Source organism: Belonocnema kinseyi, chromosome 6 (genome assembly GCF_010883055.1).
Source record: "Belonocnema kinseyi isolate 2016_QV_RU_SX_M_011 chromosome 6, B_treatae_v1, whole genome shotgun sequence".
Taxonomy (NCBI): Eukaryota; Metazoa; Arthropoda; class Insecta; order Hymenoptera; family Cynipidae; genus Belonocnema; species Belonocnema kinseyi.
Window position 1 is genome coordinate 69,405,488 of NC_046662.1, and position 14,001 is coordinate 69,419,488.

A 14,001-nucleotide genomic window follows, 5' to 3' on the forward strand; every position below is an offset into this window, starting at 1 on the left:
CATAAAAAATGCATCTCTTTTAGTAGAAATCTGATCTTTCTATGTTAAAAATGCAACTATTGTTTAAGAATGAACTTATTTTCGTTGAAAATTCAACTGTTTTTTTGAAAATTTCTCCTTTTTGGTTAATATCAATTAATACTATTTTTTTAAAGAACACATCTACATTGTTTGAAATTTGAACTAATTTAACTCGGCCCCTTAGAAGAAAGGAGAACACCAATAAAATTATTTACTAATAGAAACAAATATATTGCATGAAAAGTTTATACTGTTTACAGTGGTTATAGGATTGGTTTGAAGGAACAAAGGATGGATAAGTGAATGGATCGCTTTTAAATTCTTAAATGAGTGAAGCTTCCTCTGGAACTGGAATCCTTTCGGCTCAGGGAATTTGGGATATTGGGATCGGATCTTGAGGATTGATGGGAAAATATTTCTTTACCACTCGTGCTTGCAATCTCGACTTGAATGTTTTCTTTCTCCTCTTCCAACTCCTTTTTCATAATAATTTTCTTTCTTGGCACCACTTGCTTAAGTTGCCAAATAGGAATTTTATTCCTACGTCTCAAGTTGTATGGATGTTCGACCTTAATTTCTTCGTTTTGAACTTGCTCGAGCTCGTTATCAAGCTCATTTTGCTCAACATGTTTACCGAGAGATTTTAAATCAGGTGATTCTTTTCTTTTAGATTTTACTGGGGTTCGAATCTTTTCTTGGATTTCGAGGGACTCCACAGAATAAATTACGCTTGTTTCTTCTTTGGAGAGCATTTCGAATTCCTGGTCGTTATAGAGTAATTTTTTTGGTTTCACGTCCAGTTTGTTGACTTGTTTTCTGTTCGATTTTACAGGTGCCATTGGCAATGGAGCTGTGCTCATTGTTGGCGGAGTATTCATTCGATTTTATTCTGAAAGAGAAAAAAAAAGAAAAATTAGGAAGTGAATGTAGAAATTCTTAGTTAAAAATATTAAACATAATTATTTATTTTTGAAAGAAACGTTTTTATTTGGATTTGGATTTTTTATGCAAAATAATGTTCTAAAATTTTGATTCGATTTTGGGAAAAATAAAAATATTTAGAGAGTGATTAATTACACAATTTAACGTTATTTTTCTTGTCACTATGTAAATTTGTAAATACGCAATACCTAGCAATACTAAATTTAATAAATAAATCACAAAATCTAGAAATGAATTGTTCAGGGTGTTCATTTAAACCCTGGAAAAAATACTTGATACCGAATTTGTTAAATTTGTTCCTATAGTCCATAAAAAATTTTTCTTTCATATTCACATACTTAAAAGTCAGTGCATATTTAACATATTATTATTTTGAACTAAAGATATTTTCCAGGTAAATAGAAATAAGGAGACTTTTCACGAAAATAGGGAAATATATTCATTAAAGTGAATAATATACTAGAGAAGACCATTTTCCAGCAAAATATTCAAATTTTCAACAAAAGTGATTAATGATCACATAAAATGATCAACTTTTGAACTGGAATAGTTTAATTTTAAACATAAAGGATTAATTATCAAACAAAAAGATTAATTTCCGACAAAATATTCCAATTTTCAAACAAAGTGAAGATTTTTCAGCTAAAAAAAGAAAGAATTTTTAGCAAAGGATTTTAACTACCAACCAAGTAGCTGAATTATTAATCAGAAAAGATGAATTTTCAACCAAAAATACAATAGATAGTATTTAGACAAAAAAAGATTTGAATTTTTTGGAAAAAACTTACGATTTTAATTAAAAAGACGAAAAAACCGTGTAATTTTCAACTAAAAACGTTTTTTTAGCAAAGAGAGAAAAAAATGTCAGCCAAGATGTTGAGCTTCAAGCAAAAAGATTCATTTTTAACAAAGGAGATTAATTCTCAACCAAAAAGGACAGCTTTTGAATAAAATACATGGACTTTAAATCAAATAGTTTAATTTTCAAACTAAAAATATCAGTCTTCAGCAAAAAATGGAGGAGTTACGTTTTCCGTTAAAAATATTTTTAAAAAAACGAACTTAAAACCAAATATTCAAACTTTTGACCAAATTTATGAATTTTCAACCTAAAAGGTGAAGTTTCAACAAAAAAGATTAATTTTCAATCAAAAAGACGAATTTTTAACTAAAAAGAAATAAATGTTGAATCAAAATTGGAATGGTTAAATTAGCAATAAAAAATTAATTTAAACCCAAAAATAAAAATAAAGAAATTTTTAACTAAAGAGATGAATTTCCAATTAAAAAGGACAAATTTTCAACAAAATACATGGACTTTCAACCAAATAGTTTAATTTTTTAAACTAAAAATATCAGTCTTCAGCAAAAAATGGAGAAGTTTCATTTCCTGTTAAAAAATTTCTGAAAAAAAGAACGAAATTTCAACCAAATATTTAAATGTTTGACCGAATTTATGAATTTTCAACCGAAAAGGTGAAGTTTCAACAAAAAAGATTAATTTTTAATCAAAAAGACGAATTTTCAACTAAAAAGAAATACATTTTTTACCAAAATTGGAATGGTTAAATTTGCAATAAAGAAAATTAATTTCAAACCAAAAATAAAAGTAAAGGAATTTTTAATTAAGAGATGAATTTCCAATTAAAAAGGACAAATTTTCAACAAAATGCATGTACTTTTAACCAAACAGTTTAATTTTTAAACTGAAAATATCAATCTTCAACAAAAAATTGAAAAGTTACATTTTCCGTTAAAAAATTTAAGAAAAAAACGAACTTTCAACCAAATATTCAAATTTTTGACCAAATTTATGAATTTTCAACAGCAATGATGCATTTTGAACCGAAAAGGTGAAGTTTCAACAAAAAAGATTAATTTTCAATAAAAAAGGCGAATTTTTAACTAAAAATAAATAAATGTTTAACCAAAATTGGAATGGTTAAATTAGTAATAAAAAATTAATTTAAAACCAAAAATAAAGGAATTTTTAACTAAAGAGATGAATTTTCAATTAAAATGATGAATGTTAAAAAAAAGGTATTTTAATTGTCAACCAATTAGCTGAATTTTCAACTAAAAAACATGAAATCTCAACCAAAAATATTGGTATGAAAATTAAAAAAAATATATAAAAATAGCTGTTATTTCAACTAAAAATTTGAATTGCAAATAAATAACTGCTGAATTAAACCAAAAGGATGAATTGACAACAACAAAAAATGGAAAAAATAAATTGTTGTTTTGGACTACAGGTAAAAAATCCATATACTTTTAAATTGATTATTTCTTAATTTTATCAAATTGCTCTCTAGCTCCGGTTGAAACAAATTAAAATGTTCAATTTTCAGTTCAAAAAATTAATTTTTAATCAAGGAAAAAATGAAGTTTCCAAAAAATTATCTATTTTTAACTAAAATGATCAATATTCTACTGGAATATATGAATTTTAAACCAAAGAAATTAATTTTCAACTAAAAATATGAATGTTTAACTGGAATCATTGAATTTTCTACCAAAAAAGAAGATTCTCCCACACAGAAAAAATCTTTAACCAAACATGCAATAGGTAAATTTTGAGTAAGACAAAAATTATTGTTCAACCAAAATAAAAAAAAAAGTTTTAATTAAAATTGTGAATCTTAAAAAAAAAGAATTTTTAGCAAGAGAGTTTGACTGTCAACCAAGTAGCTGAATTTTAAACGAAACATGTGGGAATATAAACAAATAAATTAGTTAAGTAAAAATATTTAATATTTCAACCAAAAGATTGGAATTTTAAGTAAAAAAAAAAAAAAGAAAAACAGTTGAATTTAATAAAAAGACGAATTTTCAACAATAGTGTAGGTTTCGACTGCGAACATTTTTTCAGTCAAGAGAGAAAAAATAGTCAACCAAACCGTTGGAGTTTTAGTCAAACAGATTAATTTTCAACCAATAAGATCATTTTTCAAGGAAAAATGTAATGGTTTAAATTTTCAGTTAAAAAAATTAATTTTTAACCAAATATTTCGATTTTTAACTAACATGATCATTCTTTAACTGAAATAGATGAATTTAGAACAAGAAAGATTAATTTTCAACTAAAATGATAATTCTTCAAGTTTTCAAACATTAGTTTTCAAACAAAAAAGATGATCTTTCAACTAAAAAATACTTTTTTAAAGCAAATCTTGAATAGTTAAACTTTCAGTAAAAAAAAACATTTTCAAAAAACAAAAATTTTAACCAAAAATATGAATTTTCAATCAAAACAGATTAATTTTCATTGATAAATGTTGGTATAAAATAAAAACAATAAAAAAGTAAAAATAGTATTTCAACCAAATAGATTTGAATTTCAAATAAAAAACAGTTGAACGTATCCAAAAAAAAAAAACATTTTTAACCAAAAAAAGACTAGCTAAATTTTTAGTTAAAACTATTAATTAAAAAGAAAAAAGCAATTTCAACAAAATAGTTACATCCAGTAATACAAACCTACTTTTAAAAATGATAATACATTGTTACTGAATTTTGTATTATAATTTAAAACAAATTAAACCATTCTCTCAAAAAATGCTCTGGCTTTAAAAAAATCCCTGATATTTCTAAGCTTTCCCAGACACATGCCAATTCCCTGACAATTCCAGAAAGCTGACAAATCCTTGAAAATTACTGACATTTTGTAACCTATAAATTTTTCGACACAACTAAAAAATCGGCTATGGGAGCAATAACAAACAAGCTTACCGAATTTGATCTGTTTGCGATCAATAAAAAATCCTCAGAGGGATATCACTCGCGAAACTTTGGAAAATTAATTGGCAAATTATTCTAATCGAAAATCTCGTCGCGAAAATTCGAAGAAATTGGTGCTCTGTGAAATCGGCGGGTTCACAGATGATAACCACAATAAAGGAAAATGAGGGGAAAATACTTGAAACTTGTCGCAAATCTACTCTCAATTGAAAATTAAAATTTTTTTAAATTAATCGAATTCCATTCGATTTTAACAAGCGAATAACAAATTATGACAATCAATAGATTTTTATACTGGCTTTATCCGATTCTCCTACAAACTGCACAAGTTTTTTCGGACCATAGAAAAAAATTGAAGAATTCTTACTGAAAAGGTCGATGATCATTTTTCCAGATCCCTATATAAGATAAATTTGGAATACTTCCTACGCCCGATAATAATTATTACTCAAGTAAATATATAAATGGTAGAAGTCTCAGTCTCGTAGCTGTCACTTCTAAAATGCACAATGCAGTAAAAATATGCAACCGGCTAGACTAAGACAAAATCTTTGCTAAGACGGGGTTCTCTCGAGCTTTGTAACGGACTTAAAAATTATCCACTTTTGCGAATCACACAAACATAACCTCAAACTCAAATAAGAAATAAGGGCACAGTGTATATTGACGATACAAAAATCCTAGTTGACTTCGGGTAATCATAGGAATCAATTAACTTAAAAAGTGGAGTACTAGAGAAAAGAGCGTTTACCTTTTCAAACACTCGCTAATTTCCTCGAGTGAGGCGCGGTTCCGAGAATGGACGGAAAAAGACGAAAGCGAGATCGGCTTCCGCCAGCAACCCACATGGAAAATGGAGATGGAGGTAGAAGCAAAGGAGCGAAGCAGCAAACGCCATCGTTGATAGGCACAAACAGGCACAAAACGAGCGTTCTGGCTCTGGCTTGAGCAGGTCAATAGTGTCGTCAAAAGTGTGGTTTTTTGTGTTTAACGAAAGTATAAAGCAGAGCAGGAGGCAAGAGAAGACGACGCGGATCCAGATTGAGGTGAGTTTGTACTCATAACGTGGCATTCAAGCTAGAAAAACGCTAGGTGAAACGATTAGTTTTGCGAACCATCCGTTTTCCAAGTGCATATCCATAAACTACTCCAGGCGCATGCGCGAATGCGGGAGCGATAAATTTACGCGCTAGACTTCGATCATTTTGATAACACTTTTATAATTAATTTTCTAAAATTAGAGCTTAACTAAGGTAAGTTTCTTTTTATTTCAATAGTTAATCATCTATTTTTCTTGTATTTTTTTTATTGTGTCGTTAATCTAGACTTTATATTTTTTATACGTTTCGAAACGTTTAGTGGTTTTTGGGAATGTCGAATAATTTATAATAATTTAGTTGTGAAATATAATTAAAAATTGTGTAATTCATAGTGTGATTTGTTTATTTTGGAGATAAAAAGAGATTATTGTTTACGCACGTGACCTCTGGCGGGTTTAAACTTGTTGGGTACACTTAATTTGAGTGTTTGATAGGGTGAACAGATGGCTAGATCGGAAAATCAGGACATTATCCCACTTCTCCCCACCTTCAAACTTTCATTTTCTCCACCCCTAATACAATTTACCTTGAGGCACATTATTTAAAGACCATGGTTAAACTTTCAAACAATAAAGTTAATTTTCTACCCAAAAAGATGAATTTTTAACAAGATACATGAATTTTCAACGAAGTAGTTAAATTTTTGACCAAATAAATCAATTTTCATATAAAATAAGGAATATTTAACTAAACAAAGGAATTTACAACTAAAAAGGTTAACTTTTTACTAAAACAGACGAATTTTCAACAAAATAAATTTTGGATTGCAAATGAATCTTTTTTAGTCATAAATTCAAGTATTTGGTTAATAAATTCAATTTTTTTATTGAACATTCGTCATTATAGTTGAAAACACTTTTTCTTTGTAAAAATTCAATTATTTTGTCAACAAAATGTTTTTCTTTGTATGCAAATTAATTTTTTTAACTGCGAATATATGTTGTACATGTCTGATTAAAAATTCGTCTTGTGGTAGAATATTAAGCGTCTTGGTGAAAAATTCATATTTTCTGGTTGAGAATTTATTTCTTTGGTTTAAAATTCGTTTTTCATGATTCAAAATTTTATTTGCAGCAAATATAACTTCCATTTTTGGTTAAAAATGTATATTTTTTTGGTTGAAAATTCGTGTATTTTGTTTAAAATTAATTTCTTTTATTGAAAATTAATTTTTTGGGTTAAAATTAATTTTTGTAATTGAAAGTATAATTAGTAAAAATCAAATATGTAATGGTTACTAATAATAACTTATTTACAAAAAAAGTTTAAAATAAATAATACAAATAGTTATATTTATATTTGAAAATATTAATTTTTTACCATAAAATACAAATTTCCAATAAAATAGCGACCAAAGAAATTGTTAACCAAAAAGAAATAATTATGAATCTTCATAAAAAAATGAATTTTTAACAAAATAGTTGGATTTTCAACCAAAAAGATTTAACTTCTTTGTTAAAAAAAAAGTGTAAATAAAATAAAATATTCATTCCCCTCAGAAATTGCAAATAAAATTTAGGTTCACGCAATAAAAAGCGCGAATTTACGTTTTCGGGCATGAAAAATCAGGACATAATGCGAAACAAGTCGAAATCCGAACGACGACTGAAACTTAGAACTCTTATTTTGCACAAGAGACATGGAAAAGGGACGGGCGCCAGCCAACGCACGGTTGATGCGTTTCGCCGTTGATATCATTATTGCGTAGAATTGTTTTCTAAAACTTCTGGATTATGTTCTTCACATATTAAGACTTTGTCTTATGCAATTCAAAAATTCGATTAAAAAAAAAAAGAATTTATTCCCTTTTTGTTTTAAATCTCCTGATTTCCCCTGATTTTAAAGTATTTTTGCCTGTGAAGCCTATTATCTATACAGTTGAATAAATATTAATTTTTGTCTTCTTGTGAATGGTGGGGGGGGGGTCGACATTTAAAAAAAGTATGTAGTCCGAAATTTAAAGCAGTTTAGGTCCTCAGGGTCCCCACCTTACATTGGAAAAATTTGGAAATGTCAGGGATTTTTGTTGAGTCCGACTTTTTTTTCGAGAGTGTGCTTCATTTTGGTTTAAATTGCAATGTCAAATTGAATAAATTTTATTCTTTATTTGTAAAATTTTACGACTTTTCAAAAGAAAAATTTGCCCAAGTTTGATTTCAAAAGTTTTGTAAATAATCACAGTATAAAAAACTGAACAATACTTGATTGACAAAACAATTCTAAATTCGTTCAAAATTTGAGAATTTACAAATTTTAACTGTTTGAATTCGAAAGTATTAATACGAATTGAGATTAATATAATATCATTTATTCCGATAATTTTATTTTTAAATAACAATTTTAATGTTTCATCAATGAAATATTTTTAATTCAGAGTTTTAGGTCCTCCTTTATATTATTTTTATATTAAATTGAATAAATAAATTTATTAATATATTATTTTTATTAGTTTTCTTTGCCATTAAAAATGTCACTGTTCATTTAAGACGAGTAAATTGAATACAAATATATGTAAAAGTAAACAATTTGAAACTGAATGGTTTTACATAGAAATCTTTGAGTTTGTAGAATTTCGAAGGGCTTTTTAACTTTTAACGTTACACTTTGAATCTTTCTGTTTAAAAAATGTTTAATTTGTCAGTGAAATTGTTAAATTTTGACGTATAAACAGTAATTGAACGCTTATTACTTGTAAACAAAATTTGAGTAATTTCAAGAGATATTTCATAGTTTTGAAAAGATTCAAAATTATTTAAAAACTTGAAATGTCTTTAAGTAAAGTAAATAAAGTAGTTGAAGTAATTGAAAAGAAGTGCGGTAACATTTTTGTTTAGAACTTCTAAATACCTTTTAAAAGTAACCGAATTTTTTCTACAACTTTTAGAAAATCCTGCAATTTAAAAAAAAATCCTTAAAATCTTCCAGGTTCTGTTTTGATCATTTGGAAATCTTTTTAAATTTTCTGTTACAATAATTTTTCAAAATGAAAAATTATTTTCAATTTTCCTAGGAATCTTAAGAAAATGTTTTTATTCTTTTTATTTCTTTCAAAATTCTTAAAAAGTTTCTAAATTTTTTGGTCGAAATCTGCAAAAATCTGCATTTTGTTTTAAATTCGGCTGTGGGTATTTGCACAAAAATTTCGGGGCGAATAGCCCAAGTTGTCGGGTCACAAACTTCATGTAAATGATTTAAAATCATTTCAAGTTCTAAATTTAATTGATATTTTTTAAACTTCTAAATATCTCTAAAGATTACTCTAATTTTTTCTACAAATAATAAGTGTTCCTATTGTTATTTGTAAATTCAAATTTTAAGGATTTTTTTTTTAATTTGCAGGATTTTCTCAAAGTTGTAGGAAAAATTCAATTCATTTAAATATATATTTAAACTATTTAAAACGAAAATAATTTAACTTTAATTTAAAAAAATGTATTTTTAATTTTTTAATTTGTCTAGCTTAAAATTACTTCAAAAAATATAATTTAAAAAATTTTTAAAGTTCTTTGCTTGATTCTTTTATTTAGAGTATTGAAAATGTTAACGTGGATTTATATTTTTGGAATTTATTCGGAATCTTTGAACTCTATAATTTATAAAAGTTCTAAATTTTGCAGTTTATCTGCATCTCATAAAAAAATTTTCGGGTAAAAATTGAACTGTTTTGTAGAAAATTTCTATTTTCGACTAAAAAATTTAATTGATTGACTGCAAAATCTTTCTTGGTTTATTTGTTTTAACTGAATTTTCAATCATTTTAGAAGTTGAAAATTCATTTCTTTGGTTGAACATCACTTTTTTTAACTGAAAATTTGATTTAAACTGAAATTTAATTTTTGCTTGACAATCTTTTTTTAATTGAAAATTCGCGTATTTTGTTGAAAATTCGTAATTTTTAGTATAATTTAATCTTCTTGGTTAAAAATTGGTCTTTTTGGTTAAAAATGCAATTGCACCAGTTGAAGATTCATCATTTAAGTTCAAAATTCATCAGTTTCGTGGAAAATTAATTTTTTATCTAAAATGTAACTATTCGAAATTAATATTTCATCATCTTAGTTAGAAATTCATCTGTTTAGCTAAAAATCAATTTTTTTAAACTGAAAATTCAACTATTTAATTTTTAGTTGACAATTTATCTTTTTTAAAATTGAAAACTTATGTGTTTTGTTTAAAATTCGTCTTTTAGTATAAAATAATCCTCTTCATTAAAAATTAATATTTTTGGTAGAAAATTCACCTATTCCAGTGGAAGATTAATCATTTTAGTTAAAATTTAGTCAATTTGTTTGAGAATTAATTTTTTTAACTGAAAATTTAACCCTCTGATGGCGCACATTTTCTGACGTCTCGTTCATGGCGTACTGGGTGTGTAACCACCCATAACTTATTTCAAAGATAAAAACTATTTAAAATACATATTTTTTAACTTTGCAGAGGTAAAATGAAATCTCTAGAATGTCAGACATACATTTGTATAAGTTTGGTATTTGTATGTTAATTAGGTAATAGGCAGTTAAATTTTAAACAAAACAAATTTACAAAAAAGATCGGAAATTATCGAAAATGGCAAAAAATCGCATTTTCTTTGGGTATTTCCTTAAAATTGTGTGAAATTAAAAAAGTCACAGTGATTCATAAACTGTGCACTTCCAACTGTAAGGTGGTGTTATCAGTTGTTTTGTCATAAAATAAAGTATGCTTATTTTTCAAATCTTAATATTGTGAATAGATACCCACAACGTCTCATGCCTGACAAGTAGGCCATATTTTTCCCATAATTTAGCGCCCTCTACCCCCACTACCTCTCTTCATATCTTTTTCACATTTTTCACTTTTATTCTACTAAAATAAATAAATCACCATTGTTACGATCTGTTAATACCAATGCATAGAATTTTTCCTCTTTAGTTGCGATAGCGTTTTTCAAACCTTTTCTATTAAAAATTAAAATTTACTTTTTGTTTAACATTTTTTCCGAATAATTCAATTTTAAAGGTTTATCATTCTAAAAAGTTACATTTTGAGAGATAAAAATGACGAAAAATTAATTTTTTATCTTAGACAAATTTGTGGCATCAATTTTTATTATTTTTAAATGTATTAAAAATTAAAAATTCTGCAATTTAAGCAGTTTTGACTTTGAAATATTCAATGTAATTTGATGTAGTATCAAATTAAAAATTATTTTTATTTAAAAGCGCTACTGCAATTTCAATTCCTTTGAATTTTAAGTAATCAATTTTTAAAGTTTTAAATTTTTTCTATTTTCGAAATTTTATTCTGAAATCATTTTAGTTACCGATTTTCAATTTGAAAAAAAAGCTCTTCAATTTTGAACGCCTTGAATTTATTTTCTACCACTTATTTTTATTATTATTAATATTTTTTTAATATTCGGTATTATTAATGTCGAAAATATTTATTTGTGAACAATGATCGGCAATTGCTTAGTTCAAATACTTTAAATAAAATAATTTGTATTTCAAGCTCAGTCAAGTTATACCAGAAAAAGGGTTCTCCGAGCCCTTTCCAATTGGGATTTTTTTTAAAGGAGTCATAAATTCCTCTCAGTTCCCCGTCTAAAAAAATTGGTAGATCTTGAAAAAGGCCGAGCGATCCTGGATAACGCTGCACCTGTGGATGGTGGAAGAATCGAAAAAACTTTGGTTTTTTGATCCAGTTCAAAAATTGTGAGTTAGGTTTTCGGCCGTGGACACCTTATAAAAAGGCGTCGAGGGAGAAATACTGCGCAGCCGCCATTCTGTCATGAACGAATTTGAAAACAATATTCTCTGTACTTTACTATTACTATTATAAATCCCATTTTATAAAATTTTGATTGATCTCTTCATTGAGCCAAACAAAATTCCCGAAGTATGCCTATTTTCTCGTGCTCTACAGTGGTTTAACCCCTTAATGCGTCAAAGCTTTCTAAATGAAACATTCATTAAATCCCTAGAGATACACAAAAATATTATTTATAATAAACTCGTGAAACTATGCATATTTCGAGTCGATTGTTTAAAAAGGTGCGAAACATTTGAATGGCGCCGTAATATGAAAATTATACCTAGAATAAACTTGAGATACCTGGAAAACCCCTGGGATTAGCAGGGAAACTTTTCCCGTGATTTGAGTAGACAATTAGTAGTCTTGAAGTTTACTAATAAATGATTTATATTTTCAGAGCCCAATATGTCCTCAGCGCAAGTGGATCGCGCCACGAAGCTGGACAAGCCGAATAGAAAGGAAAATGAAAAATCTCGCAAGCCTTTCCCGCCACATAAGAAGCATAAGCACGATGACAATCGTCACCACCACAAATTTAGCCGGAAGCGTCTCCAGAGTTACAATGTCAATGGAAAATGTCCGCCTGCCAAGCGCTGGAAAAAGGAATTTGGCTGCAAGAAGGACATTGTCCTGCCAACGAAATTTCTTCTCGGAGGCAGCATCTACGATCCTCTGAACTTGAACAGTCTGCAAGACGAAGAAGTAAACCGAGCATTGAATGCTGTTACTCCAAAGTCGAGTCCACTGCCAACGCCGAAACACAGAAAGGGAACAATTGAAGTGATTATTCCACCCAATATCTGCGATCCGCTGAATCTCAGCAACTGCAATGATGATGAGGAGTACGAGAAGCAGCTGATTTCTCCAACAAAGAAGAGTTCTAAAAAGAGGAACAGGAAAAAGAAGCGAGCCCTTTCTTTTAGTTCGGCGACTAACAAAGTTAGCGAAGATACTGAGACCAAGGATGAAGAGGTGGTTGTTGAAAATAAGGATGCAGAATCGGGGAAGACGGAAGTGGAGCCTCAAATTCCTGAAAAGTGTAGTTCGCCCTCGAAGGAGCCAGAGAAAGAGCCGAAGGTTGAAAGTCAGGCGAAGGATAAAGGCAAACTGCGGTTGAAGGTGTTCGAGGAACCGAAAGACAAGAGATTGAGGAAGCTCGATGTGAAAGACAGAATTGTCAGTCCTGTTATTCCACAACCTGGAGCTTGGAGAACCAGATTTCTGCATAGACCCGGTCAGGATAATAATAAGAAGAAGCCGCCACAGCAGATGCCGAAATTCAAACCGAAGGATGCGCAGTTTCAGTATGGGAATTACAACAGGTTGGTGATTTGAGTTTTCTGTTTGCATGGTCAGGGTGGCCATCCACCCGGGAGAAATTAGGCGATACGTATTTTTGTGATTTGTGAAAAAAAAAATTTCGGAGTTATTGAATTATCTTGCATTCTTTTTAGGGTATTTTGAAAACTTCGAAGGTATTTTCAGGTGCTTTTAATTTTCAGTATTTTAGGGAATTATAAAAGATTCCACGGAATTAAAACAAAATTAATTTAATTAATTTGAAGTGATTTTGAAGCTTTTGAAATATTATAGGATAAACCTTTTACTTGAATTTCTGAAGATATGGAACGATTTTACAGGACGTATGAGGTTTTAAAATATTTAAAGATTTCCGAAGATTTCAATGCTTTCAAGTGAATTTAAAACTGTCAATGTATTTTAATATATTATCCATGATTTCAGAAAACATCTGTAAACATGTTAAAATTATTTGGATTATTTTAAAATATTACAAAGAATTTTTTATTTATTTCAGTCATTTAACGGGATTTAAAAGGATTTGAAATACTTGAGGATATTGTAAAAGATGTTCAGGCCGTTTTCAAGTGCTTTAAAAAGTTTCGAGCGCTTTCAACAGATAATAAATGATTCGAAATATTTTCGGAAATTAAAAGCAGGGTGGCCGCTGGACTGGAAAAATGGGGAATGTAGAAGAAAAATCTGTCCACGTAATAAAAGCCTTTGATAAAAAGCCTTTGATAAAAATTTTGGATAAAAAACATTTTTATTTAATTAATAAATCCTTTTTTTTATTTATCTGTACTTTAAGTAATAAAAAATGGACAAAAACGATTTGAGAAAACGATTTTAAACCAGTTTAAAATTTAAGGATTTTCAGATTTTAACGTTAAAAATTAAACGGTTTCATTTTAAAAGTCTCAGTCATTCAAAAAAAGTGAACGTCTGACTGAAACTTTATAAACTATTTTCGACTTCAAAATCACTTCATCATAATACATTCTTTGATCTCAAAAATTAACTTAGGTCGGGGTTGGAGAAAAAAGAGACCCAAGAAAGCAAAACAAACGCGAATCAAAATTGAGAACCTACAGAAACCGGATGT

The 14,001-nt window shown here is 28.2% G+C and overlaps 2 protein-coding genes across 3 annotated transcripts in view; one reads left to right on the forward strand and one right to left on the reverse strand.

The window, feature by feature from the left end:
• Positions 1 to 270: 270 nt before the first annotated feature.
• Positions 271 to 5,570, reverse strand: LOC117174800. 2 transcript variants are annotated; one of them, XM_033364174.1, is made up of 2 exons: positions 5,456 to 5,570; positions 271 to 910 (listed from the first exon to the last, which is right to left on the reverse strand). In XM_033364174.1, exon 2 carries the CDS (start codon positions 897 to 899, stop codon positions 336 to 338), a length of 564 nt encoding a protein of 187 aa, XP_033220065.1. In that variant the 5' UTR covers positions 900 to 910; positions 5,456 to 5,570; the 3' UTR covers positions 271 to 335. The 2 variants fall into 2 exon arrangements, with proteins under 2 accessions (XP_033220065.1, XP_033220064.1); XM_033364173.1 differs by lacking the exon at positions 5,456 to 5,570 and adding an exon at positions 4,696 to 4,835.
• Positions 5,571 to 5,601: 31 nt separating this feature from the next.
• The window catches only part of LOC117174799 (7SK snRNA methylphosphate capping enzyme-like), a 28,116-nt gene continuing 19,716 nt past the window's right edge, over positions 5,602 to 14,001 (forward strand). Inside the window, exons 1-2 of the mRNA XM_033364172.1 lie at positions 5,602 to 5,750; positions 11,995 to 12,919. Of these exons, the coding sequence (XP_033220063.1) occupies positions 12,003 to 12,919 (917 nt within the window). The 5' untranslated portion in view covers positions 5,602 to 5,750; positions 11,995 to 12,002. The remainder of the gene's footprint in view (positions 5,751 to 11,994; positions 12,920 to 14,001) is intronic.